This window comes from Hemitrygon akajei, chromosome 17 (assembly GCF_048418815.1).
Source record: "Hemitrygon akajei chromosome 17, sHemAka1.3, whole genome shotgun sequence".
NCBI classification, from domain to species: Eukaryota; Metazoa; Chordata; class Chondrichthyes; order Myliobatiformes; family Dasyatidae; genus Hemitrygon; species Hemitrygon akajei.
Genome location: NC_133140.1, coordinates 90,792,757 through 90,812,626, shown reverse-complemented (window position 1 = coordinate 90,812,626; position 19,870 = coordinate 90,792,757). Strand labels below are relative to the sequence as shown.

The 19,870-nt window shown below is 44.2% G+C and overlaps 1 protein-coding gene across 3 annotated transcripts in view; it reads right to left on the bottom strand.

Moving 5' to 3' along the window:
• The window catches only part of tango6 (transport and golgi organization 6 homolog (Drosophila)), a 180,829-nt gene that overhangs the window by 142,735 nt on the left and 18,224 nt on the right, over positions 1-19,870 (bottom strand). For all 3 annotated transcript variants that reach the window (XR_012101957.1, XM_073070541.1, XM_073070542.1), the window contains exons 4-5: positions 13,934-14,081; positions 10,074-10,210 (exon numbers count right to left, since the gene is read on the bottom strand). Coding sequence is in view for 2 of the 3 variants with exons in the window: in XM_073070541.1 (XP_072926642.1) it covers positions 10,074-10,210; positions 13,934-14,081 (285 nt within the window). In the remaining variant the exon portion in view is untranslated. The remainder of the gene's footprint in view (positions 1-10,073; positions 10,211-13,933; positions 14,082-19,870) is intronic.

The following is a 19,870-nucleotide window of genomic DNA, read 5'->3' as shown; positions in this document are numbered from 1 at the left end:
TCTCAATGCTATGGCCAGAAGTTCCCACTTGCTTCAAAAAGGCAACAATTATACCAGGTCCTAAGAACAACAATGTGAGCTGCCTTAATGACTATCACCCAGTAGCACTCACATCGACAGTGATGAAATCACAGTGACAGACCTCCTGCCTCAGCAAGGTCCTGGACCGACTGCAATTTGCCTATCGCTACAATAGGTCAATGGCAGATGTGATCTCAATGGCCCTTCACATGGCTTTAGACCACCTGGACAATACAAACACCCATGTCAGGGTGCTGTTCATCGACTATAGCTCAGCATTTAATACCATAATTCCCACAATCCTGATTAAGAAGTTACAGAACCTGAGTCTCTGTACATCCCTCTGCAATTGGATTCTCAGCTTCCTAGCTGGAAGACCACAATCTGAGCAGATTGGTGATAACATCTCCTCCTCGCTGATGATCAACACTAGTGCACCTCAGGGGTGTGTGCTTAGCCCACTACTCTACTCTCTCTATACCCAGGACTGTGTGGCTAGGCATAGCTCAAATACCATCTATAAATTTGTTGATGATACAACCATTGTTAGTAAAATCTCAGATGGCTACAAGAGGGCGTACAGGTGTGAGATATGTCAACTAGTGGAGTGGTGCCGCAGCAACAAACTGGAATTCAATGTGAGTAAGATGGAAGAGCTGATTGTGGACTTCAGGAAGGATAAGATTAAGGAATACATATCAATCTTCGTAGAGGGATAAGAAGTGGAGAGAGTGAGCAGTTTCAAGTTCCTGGGTACAAGATTTTTTGAGGACCTAACCTGTCCCCAACATATCGATGCAGCTATAAAGAAGGCAAGACAGCGACTATATGTCATTAGGAGTTTGTGAAGAGATTTGGTATGTCAACAAATACACTCAAAAACTTCAATAGATGTATCATGGAGAGCATTCTGATAGGCTGCATCACTGTCTGGCATGGGGAGGTGTGGGGGGTACTGCACAGGACCAAAAGAAGCCACAGAGGGTTGTAAATTTAGTTGGTTCCATCTTGGGTACTAGCCTACAGAGTACCCAGGACATCTTCAAGGAGCGGTGTCTCAGAAAGGCAGCATCCATTATTAAGGACCTCCAGCACCCAGGGCATGCCCTTTTCTCACTGTTACCATCAGGTAGGAGGTACAGAAGCCTGAAGGCACACACTCAATGATTCAGGAACAGCTTCTTCCCCTCTACCAATTCCTAAATGGACCATATAACCATATACAGCACAGAAACAGGCCATCTCGGCCCTCCTAGTCCATGCCGAACGCTTACTCTCACCTAGTCCCACCAACCTGCACTCAGCCCATACATAACCCTCCATTCCTTTCCTGTCCATATACCTATCCAATTTTACTTTAAATGACAATATCGAACCTGCCTCTACCACTTCCACTGGAAGCTCGTTCCACACAGCTACCACTCTCTGAGTAAAGAAGATCCACCTCATGTTACCCCTAAACTTTTGTCCCTTAACTCTCAGCTCATGTTCTCTTGTTTGAATTTCCCCTACTCTCAATGGAAAAGGCCTATCCACGTCAACTCTATCTATCCCCCTCATAATTTTAAATACCTCTATCAATACCTCAACCTTCTACGCTCCAAATAAAGATCTAATTTGTTCAACCTTTCTCTGTAACTTAGGTGCTGAAACCCAGGTAACATTCTAGTAAATCTCCTCTGTACTCTCTCTATTTAGTTGATATCTTTCCGATAATTCGGTGACCAGAACTGTACACAATACTCCAAATTTGGCCTTACCAATGCCTTGTACAATTTTAACATTACAGCCCAATTCCTATACTCAATGCTCTGATTATAAAGGCCAGCATACCAAAAGCTTTCTTCACCACCCTATCCACATGAGATTCCACCTTCAGGGAACTATGCACCATTATTCCTAGATCACTCTGTTCTACTGCATTTCTCAATGCCCTACCATTTACCAAGTATGTCCTATTTTGATTAGTCCTACCAAAATGTAGCACCTCACACTTACCAGCATTAAACTCCAACTGCCATCTTTCAGCCCATTCTTCTAACTGGCCTAAATCTCTCTGCAAGCTTTGAAAACCTACTTGATTATCCACAATGCCACCTATTTAAGTATCACCTGCATACTTACTAATCCAATTTACCACCTCAACATCCAGATCATTAATGTATAATGACAAACAACATTGGACCCAGTACAGATCCCTGAGGCACACCACTAGTCACCGGCCTCCAACCTGACAAACAGTTATCCACCACTACTCTCTGACATCTCCCATCCAGCCACTGTTGAATCTATTTTACTACTTCAATATTAATACCTAACGATTGAACCTTCCTAACTAACCTACTGTGTGGAACCTTGTCAAAGGCCTTACTGAAGTCCATATAGACAACATCCACTGCTTTACCGTCAACTTTCCTAGTAACCTCTTCAAAAAATTCAATAAGATTTGTCAAACATGACCTTCCATGCACAAATCCATGCTGACTATTCCTAATCAGACCCTGTCTATCCAAATAATTATATATACCATCTCTAAGAATACTTTCCATTACTTTACCCACCACTGACATCAAACTTACAGGCCTATAATTGCTAGGTTTACTCTTAGAACCCTTTTTAAACAATGGAACAACATGAGCAATACACCAATCCTCTGGCACCATCCCAGTTTCTAATGACATTTGAAATATTTCTGTCAGAGTCCCTGCTATTTCTACACTAACTTCTCTCAAGGTCCTATGGAATATCCTGTCAGGACCCAGAGATTTACCCACTTTTCTTGTCCTTAAAAGCGCCAGTACTTCCTCCTCTTTAATCATCATAGTTTCCATAACTTCCCTACTTGCTTCCCTTACCTTACACAATTCAATATCCTTCTCCTTAGTGAATACCGAAGAAAAGAAATTGTTCGAAATCTCCCCCATCTCTTTCAGCTCCACACATAGCTGTCCACTCTGATTCTCTAAGGGACCAATTTTAACCCTCACTAATAATACCGGATGTACCTATTCCGACTTCAAATCCAACTTAAAGACGGACTCAGGAACGGAACTCGTTTATAACCCGGAGACTGCCTGTACTTTTAAGTCATTTCTAGATTACTTATAATATCTAATACAACATAAATGCTATGTAAATAGTTGTTATACTGTGTTGTTTAAGGAATAATGACGAGAAAAAATAGTCAGTACATGCTCAAATAACAAGTGCTGGAGAGAGAACTTCCGGGTTTTCCCGATCCACGGTTGGTTGAATCCGCGGATAAGGAGGGCTGACTGTATTCCTCGAGCACCTCATTTACTCCATGCTGCCTATATTTATTATAGATATCTCTTTTTCGGAACCAAGTTTCCAATATCCCTTGAAAACCATGGCTCTCTCAAACTTTTAACCTTTCCTTTCAACCTAACAGGAACATAAAGATTCTGTACCCTCAAAATTTCACCTTTAAATGACCTCCATTTCTCTATTACATCCTTCCCATAAAACAAATTGTCCCAATCCACTCCTTCTAAATCCTTTTGCATCTCCTCAAAGTCGGCCTTTCTCCAATCAAAAATCTCAACCCTGGGTCCAGTCCTATCCTTCTCCATAATTATATTGAAACTAATGGCATTGTGATCACTGGACCCAAAGTGCTCCCCAACACATACCTCCGTCACCTGACCTTTCTCATTCCCTAACAGGAGATCCAACACTGCCCCTTCTCTAGTTGGTACCTCTATGTATTGCTGCAAACAAACTATCCTGTACACATTTTACAAACTCCAAACCATCCAGCCCTTTTACAGTATGGGCTTCCCAGTCTGTGTGTGGAAAATTAAAATCTCCCACAATCACAACCTTGTGCTTACTACAAATATCTGCTATCTCCTTACAAATTTGCTCCTCCAATTCTCGCTCCCCATTAGGTGGTCTATAATACACCTCTATAAGTGTTACTACACTTTTCCCATTCCTCAATTCCACCCAAATAGCCTCCCTAGATGTGGTGGTGAAAACTCTGCATTTGCAGAATGTTCCTTGCTTGCTGCTAGGAGCCCCTGTTTGGAACATTCGGTTTAGTATGTGTGTCAAAGGTGATTAACGCTTTACTTCTGCAGAGCAACGTTCTTACAAGAACTGCAACAGCTTAGTAATTAACTGCAGCCTAGAGCTTCTGCTTAACGGCGAAGAGCAGCCCGTTCCAGCTAAAACCGCAGGCCACCGCTGAACTGGTAGAGAAGGCTTCTACGATCATTGTGGATCATCCATGCAGTCATTACACACCATGCTGTACTCCTACTCCTTAATTCCAGCCGCCTGACGGACGGAGTATTGCTGGCCGGATACGCTGTCACCTACTACCAGAATGTGCTGGAGGTAACCCTTCCGCATGGTACGACAGCGCAGGAGGCCGAGCTCTTTGCCCTCCACCGTGCATGCATGCATGCCACGGACAAATCTGCCATTATATATACCGATTCCAGGTACGCCTTTGGAGTGGTGCATGATCTCGGTCAACTATGGAAGAACCGCGGGTTTATAACATCGGGGGGGGGGGGGAACACATCAAGCACTACCGTCTGGTACGTGACCTATTATCAGCGATCCTCCTTCCCCGCCGTATAGCGGTGGTCAAATGTGCGGCCCATTCAGGGGGCACCGATGCCGTATCCCTCGGTAATGCACTAGCTGATACAACAGCCAGGCGGGTGTCCATGGAGGACGGTTGTAGTATTCAGGCAGTGTCCCTAGTTACTCCCCCTCCCTTTCCCAATATTGCGCAGGCCCAACGACGTGTCACAGTTCCTGAATGCCGCTCATGGGAGAAGGCCGGTTGCACGGTTACAAATGACATCTATACGCACCCCGATTACCGCCCGTCTCCCCGCGCCCTCTTTTTGCCCCTGGTTCGCCTCGCTCATGGGAGGACTCACATGGGCCAAGGGGGGATGCAGCACAATATCGCGCAACACTGGTTCACCCCGGGCATAACCACCTCCCCATGCCTGACTCCCCGTTTGAAAAGCTACAGGTCGACTTTGTTCACATGCCCCCGGCAGCAGGATACCAATACATTTTGGTAATAATAGACATGTTTACCCGATGGGTTGAAGCCTATCCCACACGAAAAAAATGATGCCTGCACAGTAATTAAGGCATTGACTAAGGAGCTTATACCCCGGTATGGGATCCCCAGGGAAATAAACAGTGACAGGGGAACTCACTTTACCAATAAGATGGTGCAGTCACTGACGCAAGAACTAGGGGTTAAATGGAAACTGCACACCTCTTATCATGCTCAATCCTCTGGCATGGTTGAGAGGGTAAATGGAGAAATAAAAAAAACACGCTGGGGAGACTGTGCCAGGATACGGGACTGAGATGGCCAGAAGCCCTCCCCCTGGCCCTTTTCAAAATGAGAAATCAAAAAAAAAAAATCGCAAAACCGGCCTCACCCCTTATGAGGCTCTAATGGGCCGGGCCATGCCATCGGGGACTGAGCCTTCCAAGACACTGTCCGGGGTAACCTTAATGGGGGTGGAAGAGAAAAGCCTCGAGTATGCACAGGTGCACTGCAAAGCCGCTGGGAAGTTGTATGACAAAGTAAGGGAAGGACAGAGCCCTCTCACAGATGAGCCTATGCACCCCTTTCAGATAGGGGACTTAGTGTTGTTAAAAGCATTAAAAAGGGACTCTCTTTCCCCCAGGTGGAAAGGACCCTACCAAGTGTTGCTCGTTAAACTACAAGGAAAAGAGGACTGGGTTCACGCCACCCACTGCAAGAGTTACTCACCTCCCGACCCACCACGCCCAATTGACAGCCACAGGAAACCGACATCTGAACCCTGTGCACAAGACAAGCAATGCAGCTCCGAAACCCGCTGATGCTAGAGGCACTGGGCCATGCCTGCTTCGTACTTCTACTGACTATCGGGGGGGTGGGAGGCAAAATGGGGAATCTGTGGTGAGATATCCCCCTCAAATTATATGGACCGGAGAGGGTGATATTGTGTTAGTCTGTGTATGTGGGTGTGTTCGAGCATGTTGTATTAGGGCATGGAGTTCCTTGTTTACCTCAAAATCCAGTGACGATGTGATGCAGTTAGTCAGAGCACCCACTCCCCATGAAGAAGAAACCTACCCCTTTCAGTAATACAAAAGCAAGGGGTGTTGATCATAATAGATCAACAAGGGGGGAACTGTGGTGGTGAAAACTCTGCATTTGCAGAATGTTCCTTGCTTGCTGCTAGGAGCCCGTTTGGAACATACGGTTTAGTATGCGTGTCAAAGGTGATTAACGCTTTACTTCTACAGAGCAATGTTCTTATGAGAACCGCAACAGCTTAGTTATTAACCGCAGCCTAGAGCTTCTGCCTTAACGGCTAAGAGCAGCCCGTTCCAGCTAAAACCGCAGGCTAAGACGAGACATACGGTGTTATTACTTTCTTGTACGTTAAACCGTTTCATCTATCTGTATAAAGGTCAACTCGCATACGCTTCTGGTCAGAGTCAGTCTCTCCACCGTGAGGGTTGGCTCTCCGTGATCATCACAACAATAAAGGTTCTCGCTGCGAACTGAGCCCAGAGAGTCTTTGTCTTTTATTTTAAGTGTTAAAACTCTGCTACAACACTAGACGAGCCCTCTAATCTATCCTGCCAGAACACCGCTGTAATATTTTCTCTGACAAGCAATGCAATACCTCCCTCTCTTGTCCCTCTGATTCTATCACACCTGAAGCATGAAATCCAGGAATATTTAGTTGCCAATCACACTCCTCCTGCAACCATGTTTCACTAATTGCTACAACATCATATTTCCAGGTATCAATCCATGCTCTAAGCTCATCCACCTTTCTTACAATGTTCCTAGCATTAAAATAAATGTATTTAAGAAATTCTCCATCTCTTACTCTGTTTATCCCTAATGGTGCAAATAACTTTATCTTCTTTTTCTTCCTTCTCCCATACATCTGTTCCTACACTCTGGTTCCCCTCCCCCCTTGTATCTAGTTTAAATCCACTGAAGCCTCTCTAGCAAACCTACCTGCAAGAATATTTGTCCCCCTCCAGTTCAGATGTAAACCGTCCTGCCAGAACAGGTCCCACCTTCCCTGGAAAAATGCCCAATTATTTATAAATCTGAAGCCCTCCCTCCTGCACCATGTCTTCAGCCAGGTGTTGATCTGTGCTATATTACTATTTCTAAACCCGCCTGCACGTGGCACTGGTAGCAATCCTGAGACTGCTATCCTGGAGGTCCTGTCCTTTAATTTGGCGCCTAGCTCCCTAAACTCACCTTTCAGGACCTCCTCACTCTTCCTATCCACATCACTGGTCCCTACGTGGACCATGACAGCTGGCTGCACACCCTCCCTCTTGAGAATACTGAGAACTTGATCCGAGATATCATGGACCCTGACACCAGGGAGGCAACAGACCATCTGGGATTCTCGATCTCTTCCACAAAACCTCTTACCTGTCCCACTAACTATCGAATCCCCTATCACTACTGCTTTCCTCTTTACCCTCCTTCCCTTCTGAGCTGAGGGTCCAGTCTCGGTGCCAGAGATGCAACCACTGCAACTTGTCCCTGGTAGGTCGTCCCCATCAATAATATCCAAAATGATGTACTTATTATCGGTGGGAATGGTCACAGGGGTGCTCTCCTCATTCCCTTTCCCTCTCCTGACAGTCACCCAGCTACCTGTCTCCTGACTCTTAGGGGTGACTATCTCCCTGTAACTCCTGTTTATTTCTGCCTCTGCCTCACGAATGATCTGAAGTTCATCCAGCTTCAGCTCCAGTTCCCTAACACGGTTTGTCAGGAGCTGCAGCTGGATGCACCTTTTGCAGGTGTAGTCATCAGGGACAATTGTGCTGTCTCTGACTTCCTACATACTGCAAACAGAGCATTCAACTGCCCTAACTGCTGCCTCCATTACCTACTCCTAAGGTAATTAAATTAATTAAAGGAACTTACCTGGCCTTACCTCACATGGAGTGAAGCTCGTCCTCAGCCTCTGCTCACTGAAGCCTCTAGAGCCAAAGCCTTCCTACTCTGTTTCCCGCTACTCCGTCGCCCGCTACTACGTCAATTAACCCTTGGACACTGTCTCACTTTCTTAATATATATTATTTCTGTTTTTGCACAATTTTTAATCAATTCAATATACGTAACCTGTAATTGATTTACTTATTTGTTATTATTTTTTTAATTCCATATTATGTATTGCATTGAACTGCCGCTGCTAAGTTAACAAATTTCACAACATGCCGATGGTAATAAACCTGATTCCGGTTCGCGCAGCAGCTTTGAATGTCCTATGACGGACCCCAAGATCTCTCTGATCCTCCACACTGCCTAGAGCCTGACCATTAATATTATATTCAGTCTTCAAATTTGATCTACCAAAATGAACCTCTTCACACTTATCTGGGTTGAACTCCATCTGCCACTTCTCAGCCTAGTTTTGCATCCTATCAATGTCGCTCTGTAACCTCTGACACCCTCAAGACTATCCATAACACCTCCATCATGCAGTATCACAAGACCATAAGAAATAGGAGCAGAATCAGGCCATTCAGCCCATCAAGTCTGCTCTGTCATTCTATTATGGCTGGTTTATTATTTCTCTCAACCCCATTGTCCTGACTTCTCTCCAAAACCTCTGACACATTGACTAATCAAGAACCTAACAATCCACTTGTATACCCAATGTCTTGGCCCATTCTCTGCTTTCCCCAATTTCTCTTTTAACTTCATCCTTATTCTTCCAGGCAGGAAGCTGCTACTAAACTGTGTCTGATAAAAACTTCTTTAATCTGCCTTACCATTTGTGTACCTTGACATCCACACGTGGCCACACCACCCTGTGTGCCAAACACATTTACCTGAATTCCTTGCATCTCTTTCTTGAAAAGCAGCAAATTGTTTTACCTTCCAGACTGCTCCAGTCAAATCACTGTTTATTTATTTATTTGGAGGTACAGCGCGGAATGGCCCTTCTGGCCCAACCAGTCGCACTGCCCAGTAACCCACTAATTTAACGCTCGCCTAACCACAGGAAAATTTACACAGACCAATCAATATACTAACTGGTAATTCTTTGGACTGAGAGAGGAAACCAGAGCACCTGGAGGAAATTCACAAGCACTTGACTATAGTTGGGGGGTGGTATGCAAACTACAGTCAGGATTACTGAAATAGAATGCACAGCCTTTGACTATTAGGTGTTCCAAGTTAGGGGAACACAAGTTCACCAAAGCCACCACATCAGAGACAGACACATCACAAACAGAGAGTTTATCATGAAACACAGATCTCCTCTTTTTGCTTTTTCCACATCAATAGTTCGGTCCATTATGTGTATTGAGAAGTTTTGGGGGTTGATTGCTGTATCTGGCATGCCTGGTGAAAGCCACATCTCAGTCAAACATGGAATACAATGGGATTTTAATTCTCTCTGATACAGCCCTCAGGTCCTTAATTTTGTTCTCCAGCGACTGCACATTTGCCAACAAGATGCTAGGTAGAGGAGGCCTCATTCCTCCGTGTTTTAGTCTGGCTTGTGGTCACCCCCCTCCCCCACCTCAATTTGGTGATGAACCTTCATCGTCTTAAAGGTGCCAAGCTTCTCGGGTCCGTCGAGTCTTTGTGTCGAACATGAGATATGAGGACCATTGAGTTGATTAAAAAGTTCATTGCTTGGAGGGGAGTTATGCTGCAGATTGCAGTGAGACCAATTCAAAAAGAGTATTTTTAAGAAATAGTTTGGAACAACTGCCTGCAGCCCACAGAATGTTGCCAATGATCACCAGTGCCATTTTGAGTTTGATGAGCGAGAATACTACCACTAGTAAAATATTGGGAATTTTCTCCAATTGAAAATGCACCTGTCACTCTGCTACAGTGCAGATTCTGCTGCAGTGGTTTGATAAACCCATTCCCACCTCCTGACTACCCATGTTTGTCTGTGACCTCCCAACAAGAATTTTCTCATCTACACCCATGCCCATCAATAGTGCATGCCCTCAATTTCTAAGCATGAACATCTACCTGTGCTTACCTGAGGGCACACCTGGTGGTAGTAATCTTCAACAGACAAACATTGCTGAGGACATGAAGCTAGTATCCTGGCTACAGTATCACATTTCCTCCAATCAGCAGCTGCAGCCTCCGCACTCTGACCTCCGGCCACTCCAGCTGTAAATTCACAAGCAAGTTACAACTTAGCACACAGCACAACTCAGAACAAAGTTGTGACATAGCCAGAGCAGCCCAGGGCGAAGGGGAGAGAGGGTGGAAAAGGCAGAGGGGTAGCAAGGAATGGATGTGTAAAATAGAGGGAAGTAAAGGAGAGCAAGGTGAAATTGAAGGTGGAGGGTAGGAGGTGGGAAGGAGACATACTGATGCCATCAGTCCTAATCAACCTGGTACCTCCCTCTGCATCTGGATCTTTGACTTTCTCACCGGGAGACCACAGTCTGTGCAGATTGGAAATAACAATCCCTCCTTGCTGACAGTCAACACTGGTGCACCTCAAGGATGTGTGCTGAGCCCACTCCTCTATTTGCTCTACACCCACGACTGCGTGGGTAGGCACAGTTCAAACAGCATACACAGGAGCAAGATAGATCAGCTGGTTGAATGGTGTTGCAACAGCAACCTTGCACTCAACATCAGTAAGGCCAAGGAATTAATTGTGGACTTCAGGAAGTATATGTCAAGGGAACACACACAAGTCCTCATCGAGGGTCCATCAGTGAAAATGGTGAGCGATTTCAAGTATCTGGGTATCAACAGCTCAGACAACCTATCCTGGGCCCAACATATTGATGTAATCGCAAGGAAGGTACAACAGTGGCTGTATTGCATTGGGAGTTTCAGGAGACTTGGTATGGCAAATTTCTACAGATGTACCATGGAAAGCATTCTGACTGGCTGTAACACTGTCTGATATGGAGGGGCCAGTGCACGGGTTCAGGAAAAGCTGCAGTAAGCTGTACACTCACTCAGCTCCATCAAGGACACTAGCCTCCCCAGCATCAAGGACACCTTCAAAAGGTGATGCCTCAAAAATTATTTTACACTTTATTTATCTGTATTCTTCTGATACATGAAGTGTAAAAGAGAGGCAAGAGTGGATATTGGACTGCTGGAAAACAATGTTGGAGATGTAATAATACAGGACAATGAAAGAGCGGATGAACTGATTTAAGTTTTTTTGCATCTGTCTTCACCATGGAAGACACTTGCAGTATGGTGGAAGTTCTCGGTGTCAGGGGGCATGAAGTGTGTGAAGTTACCATAACTACAGAGAAGGTTCTTGGGAAACTGAAAGTGGATAAATTACCCAGACCACATGGTATACACCCCAGAGTTCTGAAAGACGTGGCTGAAGAGATCATGGAGGCATTATAATGATCTTTCAAGAATCACAAGATTCTGGAATGGTTCCGGACAATTAGAAAAGTATAGGCGTCACTTCACACTTCAAGAAGGGAGAGAGGCAGAAGAAAGGAAACTTTTGGCTATTAGTCTGACCTCAGTGTTTGGGAAGGTGTTGGAGTTGATTATTAAGGATGAGGTCTCAGGGTACTTGGAAGCACATGATAAGGTGGGCCATAGTCAGCATGGTTTCTTAGGAAAAATTTTGCCTGAAAAGTCTGTTGGAATTCTTTGAAGGAATAACAAGTAGGATAGACAAAGGAAAATCAGTTGATGTTGCATACTTGGATTTTCCGAAGGCCTTTCAAAGGTGCCACATATAAGGCTGCTTAACAAGCTACAAACTCATGATATTGCAGAAGAGATTCTAGCATGGAGTGGCTGATTGGCAGGGGATGAAGAATGGGAATAAATTACCCTTTTCCAGTTGGCTGCTAGAGACTAGTGGAGTTCCACAGGGATCTGTGTTGGAATTGATTTTTTTTACATTATATGTCAATGATTTGGATGATGGAATTGATGGCTATACAGGTGGCCCCTGCTTTTCGAACGTTCGATTTACGACAACTCGCTGTTACTAAAGACTTACATTAGTACCTGTTTTCCCTAACCAAAGAGGATTTTCGCTTTTACGAAAAAAAGACACCCGCTTTATACGTGTGTTTACCCTGAGAAAGACTACAATGACCGTGAAGCCTTGTGCGGGCAGTTGTTTGCGCATGCATGTATGTGCGTATGCGTGCATGTGCGTACGTATGCATGTATATGCTGATTTTCTTTCTCCACATCGATTTTGGTTCGCTGCCTTCCTGAGTTTGATAAGTGAAACTACACCGTACCTACAATATTTCTACTTTATATAGGGTGTAAATTTATTATATCTTTCCTGCTTTTACTATATGTTAGTGTTCTTTTAGGTTTTATGTGTTATTTGCTTTGATTTGGTAGGGTTTTTTTGGGTCTGGGGACGCTCAAAAATTTTTCCCATATAAATTAATGGTAATTGCTTCTTCACTTTACGACATTTCAGATTACAAACAGTTTCATAGGAACGCTCCACCTTCGGATTGTGGGGGAAACCTATACTGCAAAGTTTGCAGACGAGATGAGGATAGGTGGAGGGACAGGTAGTTTTGAGGAAGTAGAGAGGCTACAGAAGGACTTAGATTAGGAGAACAGGCAAAGAAATGGCAAATGGAAGAGTGTTGGGAAGTATATGGTCAGGCACTTTGGTAGAAGAAATGAAATGGTTGGCTATTTTCTAAATGGAAAGAAAATACAGAAAATTGAGGTGCAAAGGATCTTGAGTGTCCTTATGCAGGATTCCCTAAAGGTCAACTTGCAGGTTGAGTCTGTGATGAGGAAGACAATTGCAATGTTAGCATTCCTGTCCAGAGAACTATAATATAAAAGCAAGCATGCAATGTTGAGACTTTATAAAGCACTAGTGAGGTCTCAATGGGAGTACTGTGAGCAGTTTTGAGCCCATTATCTTAGAAAGGATGTGTTGAAACTGGAAAGGGTTCAAAGGAGGTTCACAAAAATGATTTCAGAATTGAATGGCTTGTCTTATGATGAGTGTTTGATGTCTTTGAGCCTGTATTCACTGGAATTCTGAAGAATAAGGGGTGACCTCATTGAAAGGTGAAAGGCCTTGATAAGAGTGGATGTGGAGAGGATGTTTCTTATGGTGGGAGAGTCTAAGACCAGAGGAAACAGCCTCAGAATAGAGGGGCATCCATTTAGAACAGAGATAAGGAGGAATTTCTTTAGCCAGAGAGTGGTGAATCTGTGGAATCCATTGCCACAGGCAGCTGTGGAGGCCAAGTATTTATATATATTTAAGGCAGAGGTTGATAGATTCCCGATTGGTCAGGGCACGAAGGGATACCCGGAGAAGGCAGGAGATTGGGGCTGAGAGGAAAATTGGATCAGCCATGATGAAATGGCAGAGCAGACACGAGGGGCTAAATAGCCTAATTCTTCTCCTATATCTTATGGCCTTATGGTCTAAAAGGGCAGCATCCACTTTTAAGGACCCCATCACCCAGCACATGCCCTCTTTTCATTGTTACCATCAAGGAGGTGGTACAGGAGCCTGCATTTTAGGAATAGCTTTTTCCCCTCCACCATCAGATTTCTGTATGAACAATGAACCCGTGAACACTATCTCATTATTCTTTGACCTCTCTTTTTGCACTCCTTATTTAATTTATATTTATATATACTTAGTATAATTTATAGTTTTTATTACTATGTATTGCAATGTGCTGCTGTCCCAGAACAACAAATTTCATGGCATATGCCAGTGACATAAAGCTGATTTTTACTGTAGTCAGTGACTACCCTCACTAACACTGGGCACCATTCCCGACCACAATAAATCTTGAAGAGCTGCACTAACCCCCAGATGATGAACCACTCCCACCCACCTCTGTTCCTGGACCAGTATTATTCAGTACTGATCAGACCACTTACCGCCAGCTCCTTCTACGATCCCTCGCACCACAGCTTGCACACCATGAGGCTTCATCAGGGCCTGGGACAAGAACTGGCCACAGAGGCGTCGCAGCCAGGCTGGAGTTTGAGGGATAGTTTGTGTGGTGCTTCCTCTTACCTTGACCACCTGCAAACAAACACAATACTCAGTTTAGCAGCAACAAGTTACCGAAAAATGCGCCACGCTCCCGGGACCGGCCACACCACCCGCTACCCAAGGCTGGAGCCACCTACCATCAGCTCTCTCGTAAAGCAGGCTCCGCCTGCATGCACTCATTTTTGTGCATCATAAGCTACCCTGTCAGCCATTGCATTATCAACTTCCAGCTCAATGAAGGCCAGACTGAGCAAGGATGATGAATATTCTCCCATGACACAAGTGAGCACAAGCTGGCTCTTACTGTCCATCCATGACTATCCCAGAACCAAGCAGCGTGCCAAGTTATGGGCTGGTTTGCTGTCATGTGTAAGAATACTAGACCACCTTCTCCGAAGGATATACAGTGAACACAAATCAGACAGGATCTCAGTAAAGTAATGACAAAGGTATCTATTTGGCCCATTATGTCTGTAATTTACAAATAGAACTATCAAACTCATTTCATCTTCTTCGTATCTCTGCAGGTTTGATGGATCTCAAGTACACAACTAATTACTTTTACAACGTGAGCAAGATTTCTGCCTGTTTCAAACTTTCAGGCTTTGAGTTCCAGGCCACCTACATCCTCTAGGTCAGTGATTCCCAGTGGGGCGGTTATGTGTCCTAAGGGGGGGGGGGGGGGGTTAGGAGAAATAGAAGTTGTTGAGAGGCATGCAAGATTCTTTGGGTGGTTAGGGGGGGATGGTGCGGTAAGCCCCCTAACTTGAGGCATGACACCTGACTGATCGTTAGGCATTTCCAATAGAAAAAGGATGAGGCACTGGAACACAGGAAGAACCATAGCTCTGCAGGCGGTGAGCACTCGTCTGAAACTCAGCAATCTCATTCAAACTTACCAACCAAACAGATGTCACTGGGGATGCATAGATTAGCAACCAGGGTGCCTAAAAGCTCCCCGACTCACAACAGAAATAAGTTCTTACAATCTAACAGTTGGTAAGTTAAGTACACCATCTCAACTTTCTCTACAGATCAAAGGAAAATAGGTCACGCAATGATACAGAGCTGGCCAGAACCAAACAGAGAAGTAGAGCCAATCAGTGAACCTGCCGATCCAAAGGATTCTCGAGTATTCAATTGCGCTAACTGGAATAGTAAAAAAAAGGGAGCTTGCAAAACACCACCTCTATCCCAACTAACATTCAGATTCCAATCTGAATCCTTGTCAACTGCTGTAGTCATCTTCATAGTTACCTCGCCGATTCTTTGTGTGTCATCTTTGTGCTACCATCGTTCCATCCAATAAGCATTCCCAGTTTGTGTTAATTTTTTTTTTAAATTTTAGCCCCCTGTTAATGACGGACAATACATATGGTACAATCTCTATGAGTCTGAAGACATTGAAACCTTGAATTCTAATCCTGCTAAGAAACAGAAACTACAGAAAGTGTGTCAATACAATGTTACATACCTGGAGTGTGGTTTGATTCCATTCCCACTAGATCAGCCAAACCCCATGTGTCTTACTTGTAATACCGTACTGTCTAATGAACCATCAAGATTGAAGGAACACTTTTGTAAAAGACACCCTAAAAAGGTTACTTATAGTATTACTCAATTCCAGAAGATGAAAGAAGCATTTGAAAAGTGTTGCACACTAGGGTTATTTGTCAAGAAAGCTAAAAATGACCATGATAGTAGCTTCATTGCTTCTAACATTTCCAAAATGATAGCAAAGTGTGGAAAATCTCACACAACTGGTGAAAGAATAATAATGCCTGCTGTATCAGAAGTGCTCAACACTGTTCTCAAAATAGATACCAGTATTTTAAAATCAATTCCTCTGAGTATAACTCTGTAGCTCGACATATTGATGAAATGAGTGAAGACATCCAGTATCAACTATGCACAGAGCTACAAGAACAGAATTTGGGATACAACTGGATGAGTCTAGTGTGCGAGACAATAAGGTATTGTTAATGGCACATGTATGGTTTATCAAAAATGGAAAAGTTTGAGGAGAATCTCTTTTGTAAAAAGTTAAAAACAAATCAACAGAGAATCAATCTACAAGCAGCTCAAAATGAGGATAAAAGTATTCCAATTAGGAACATGATTTCTTGTGCACAAGAAGGAGTACCATATATGAAAAATTGCTGTGCTAGTTTAGTGACATTTATGAAAAAAGAAATTTCAAGTCTGTTTGCAATCCATTGTGCAATTCATCATCAACATCTCGCAACCAAAACCTCAGCCTGCGATCTTTATCAAGCACGACTGTTGCAATATCTGCTATCAACAAAATTAGAGTTCATCCATTAAACAGCAGCCTATTTATGCCAAGATAACGATGAAGAGTTTGAACACTTGTTTCTTCACACTGAAGTGCATTGGCTGTCAAAAGGCTGCTGCTTAAAAGGTTTCTTTGATCTTTTTGAAAATGGCTGAACTTTTGCCCGAAGTCAATAAGAACTTGGGAAACAAGATTGAATTTCTACATGCTGGTGGGGCATACCTAGCAGATCTGCATGACAAAATGAACATTTTTAATATAAAACTAGGGTGAGAATTTCAATTTAATGCAGGAAAAAAAAGCAAAGTGTCCACATTTATCAGAAAATTGGAAAAGTACAAGCAAAACATTTGGAGAAGAATATTCTAAGTTTTCCTGCATGGGAAGTATGGCACTCTCTTTCACAGATGGTGATTTGCAAGAGTACTGCTTATGCCTGCAGTCACTGAAGAAGGATTTTCAGAATAATCTGGAAATTCAGGATTTGAATAATCTGGAAATTCTGGACTGGGTAATTCACCTATTTCTTGGCAAGGTGGAAGAACATGAAGAGAGCTTGCAAGAAGAAATTATTGAAATTCAGAATGATTAGGCAAAAATGCTTTTCAAAAATGTTGGCTTTAGTGGTATATGGCTACACTGTCATACAAAGTTTCCTGGTCTTTACAGAAGAGCCAAACTGCTCTTCATTGCATTTCCATCCTCCTACCTTGTTGAAAGAGGCTTCAGTGTAGTGAACCACATACTGACAAAAAAAAACCCAGAAACTGCTTGGATATTGTTGTGCTTGGAGACTTAAGGTTCGCCTGTCTCCACTCCTCCTGTAATCCACAACCAGCTCCTTTGTTTTTGCGACATTGAGGGAGAGGTTGTTTTCTTGACACCACTGTGTCAGAGAGATAACTTCTTCCCTGTAGGCCCCACCTCGTTATTGTTTGAGATAAAGTCCAATTAATGTAGTGTCATTGGCAAATTTAATTAGCAGATTGGAGCTGTGGGTGGCAATAGTCATGGGTATTCAGGGAGTAAAGGAGGGACCTTAGTACACAGCCCTAAGGGGCTTCTGTATTGAGTCAGAGGGTTGGAGATGAAGGAGCCCACTGTTAGCACCTGCTGGCGATCCGACAGGAAATCCAGGATCCAGCTGCATAAAGAAGGATCAAGGCCGAGGTCTCCAAGCTTCCTGTCGAGCCGGGATGAAACTATGGTGTTGAATGATGAACTGTAGTCCGAGGACAGTATTCTCACATAAGCATCCTTCTTCTCCAGATGTATACAAGGGTATGTACAGCAGTGGCTCTTGCGTCATCTGTCAATTGGTTGTGTTGGTAGGCGAATTGTAGGAGGTCCAGTTTGGGTGGTAGCAAGCTGCAGATGTAATCCTTGACCAGCCTCTCAAAGCATTTGCTTTACTTTACTGTCACCAAACAATTGATACTAGAGCATACAATCATCACAGTGATATTTGTTTCTGCGCTTCGCACTCCCTGAAGTACAAATCAAAATAAATATAATAAAAAAATTAAATTATAAATCATAATTAGAAAATAGAAAAGGGAAAGTAAGGTAGTGCAAGTTAGTTCCAGATATTTTGAAGTACAGCCCATATCCGGGTCAGGATCTGTTCAGCAGTCTTATCACAGTTGGAAAGAAGCTGTTCCCAAATCTGGCTGTACGAATCTTCATGCTCCTGTACCTTCTCCCAGAGGGAAGTGGGACAAAAAGTGTGTTGGCTGGGTGGGTCTTGTCCTTGATTATCCTGGCAGCACTGCTCTGACAGCGTGTGGTGTAAAGTGAGTCCAAGGATGGAAGAATGGTTTGTGTGATGTGCTGGGCTATGTTCACGATCTTCTGCAGCTTCTTCTGGTCTTGGACAGGACAACTTCAATACCAGGTTGTGATGCACCCTAGAAGAATGCTTTCTATAGTGCACCTATAAAAATTAGTGAGGGTTTTAGGGGACAGGCCAAATTTCTTCAGCTTTCTCAAGAAGTAAAGGCGCTGGTGGGCCTTCTTGGCAGTGGACTCTGCTTGGTTAGACCAAGTCAGGTCATTTGTGATATTCACCCCGAGGGTCTTAAAGCTTTTGAACTGTTCCACCTGCGCACCACCGATGTAGATGAGGTTGTGCGGTCTGCTACTCCTTCTGAAGTCAACAACCAATTCCTTCGTCTAACTGACATTGAGGGATAGGTTATTGTCTTCGCACCATGCCACCAGGTTCTTAATTTCCTCTCTGTACTCAGACTCATTACCCAAGATACGGCCTATAATTGTGGTGTCATCAGTCGTCAATGAAAAGGAGCCTTACATATGCGTCTTTGTTCTCCAGGTGTTCTAAGGAGGAATGTAGTGCCAGAGAGATGGCATCTGCTGTTGACCTGTTGCTCCGGTAGGCGAATTGCAAAGTGTCGAGGTTGACCGGTAGGTTATGGTTGATGTGTGCCATAACCAATCGCTCGAAACACTTCGTAGCAGTTGATGTCAGAGCCACAGGTCGATAGTCATTCAGGCATGCCACCTTGCTTTTCTTCGGCACCGGGATTATCATTGCCTTCTTAAAACATGAGGGGATCTTAGACTGAAGCAGGGAGCAGTTGAAGATGTCAGCAAACACTCAGGCTAGCTCCCTTGCACAGGCCAGGAGAACCCGTCCCGGGACACCATCTGGGCCCATCACCTTCCTTGGATTTATCTTCAGGAAGGCTCTTCTAATGTCTTCCTCGGTGATGATGAATCTTGATGCCACCAGGTCCGGTTCATCCAGAGGGGTCAGGATGCTCCTCTTCTGTTCGAATCTTGCGTAGAATACATTAAGTTCGTCAGGACGAGAAACACTACAGTTATTGATATTCCCAGCCTTTTCTTTGCGCCCAGTGATCTCATTTAGACCCTGCCATACCGGCTTGATATTGCCTCTTGGTGCCCTTAATGGCTTTCACGCCTGGATTCCATGTAGCGACTGGTATCTCCGGACTTAAAAGCTGCAGCTCTAGCCTTCAACATAATTCATCCAAGGTTTCTGGTTAGGGAATACCCGGATCGTCTTGTGAGACACACAGTCCTTTGTGCATTTCCAGATAAAGTCCATGACAGCTGAGGCATACTCATCAAGGTTAGCTGCCGAGTCCTTGAATACTAACCAGTCTACCGATTCAAAGCAGTCATGGAGGATCTCATCCATTTCCTCTGTCCAACGCGACCCCACTTTTGACACCGTGACCTCCCACTTCAGTTTCTGTTTGTAAGCCGGGAGGAGGAGTACAGACTGATGGTCCGATTTTCCGAAGTGAGGTCGTTGGACGGAACGGCAGGCATCCTTGACTGCTGTGTAGCAGTGGTCAAGTATATTTGGGCCTCTAGTGGAGCAGGAGACATGCTGGAATAACTTTGGCAGCGCTTTTCTGAGGTTAGCCTGGTTAAAGTCTCCGGCTGTAATGAGCAAAGCCTCCAGATACCTCCGGATACTTCACCCACAGATGTTCCAGGTCCAGACTGCAGGAGCTTGTCAGAGCCACTGTGT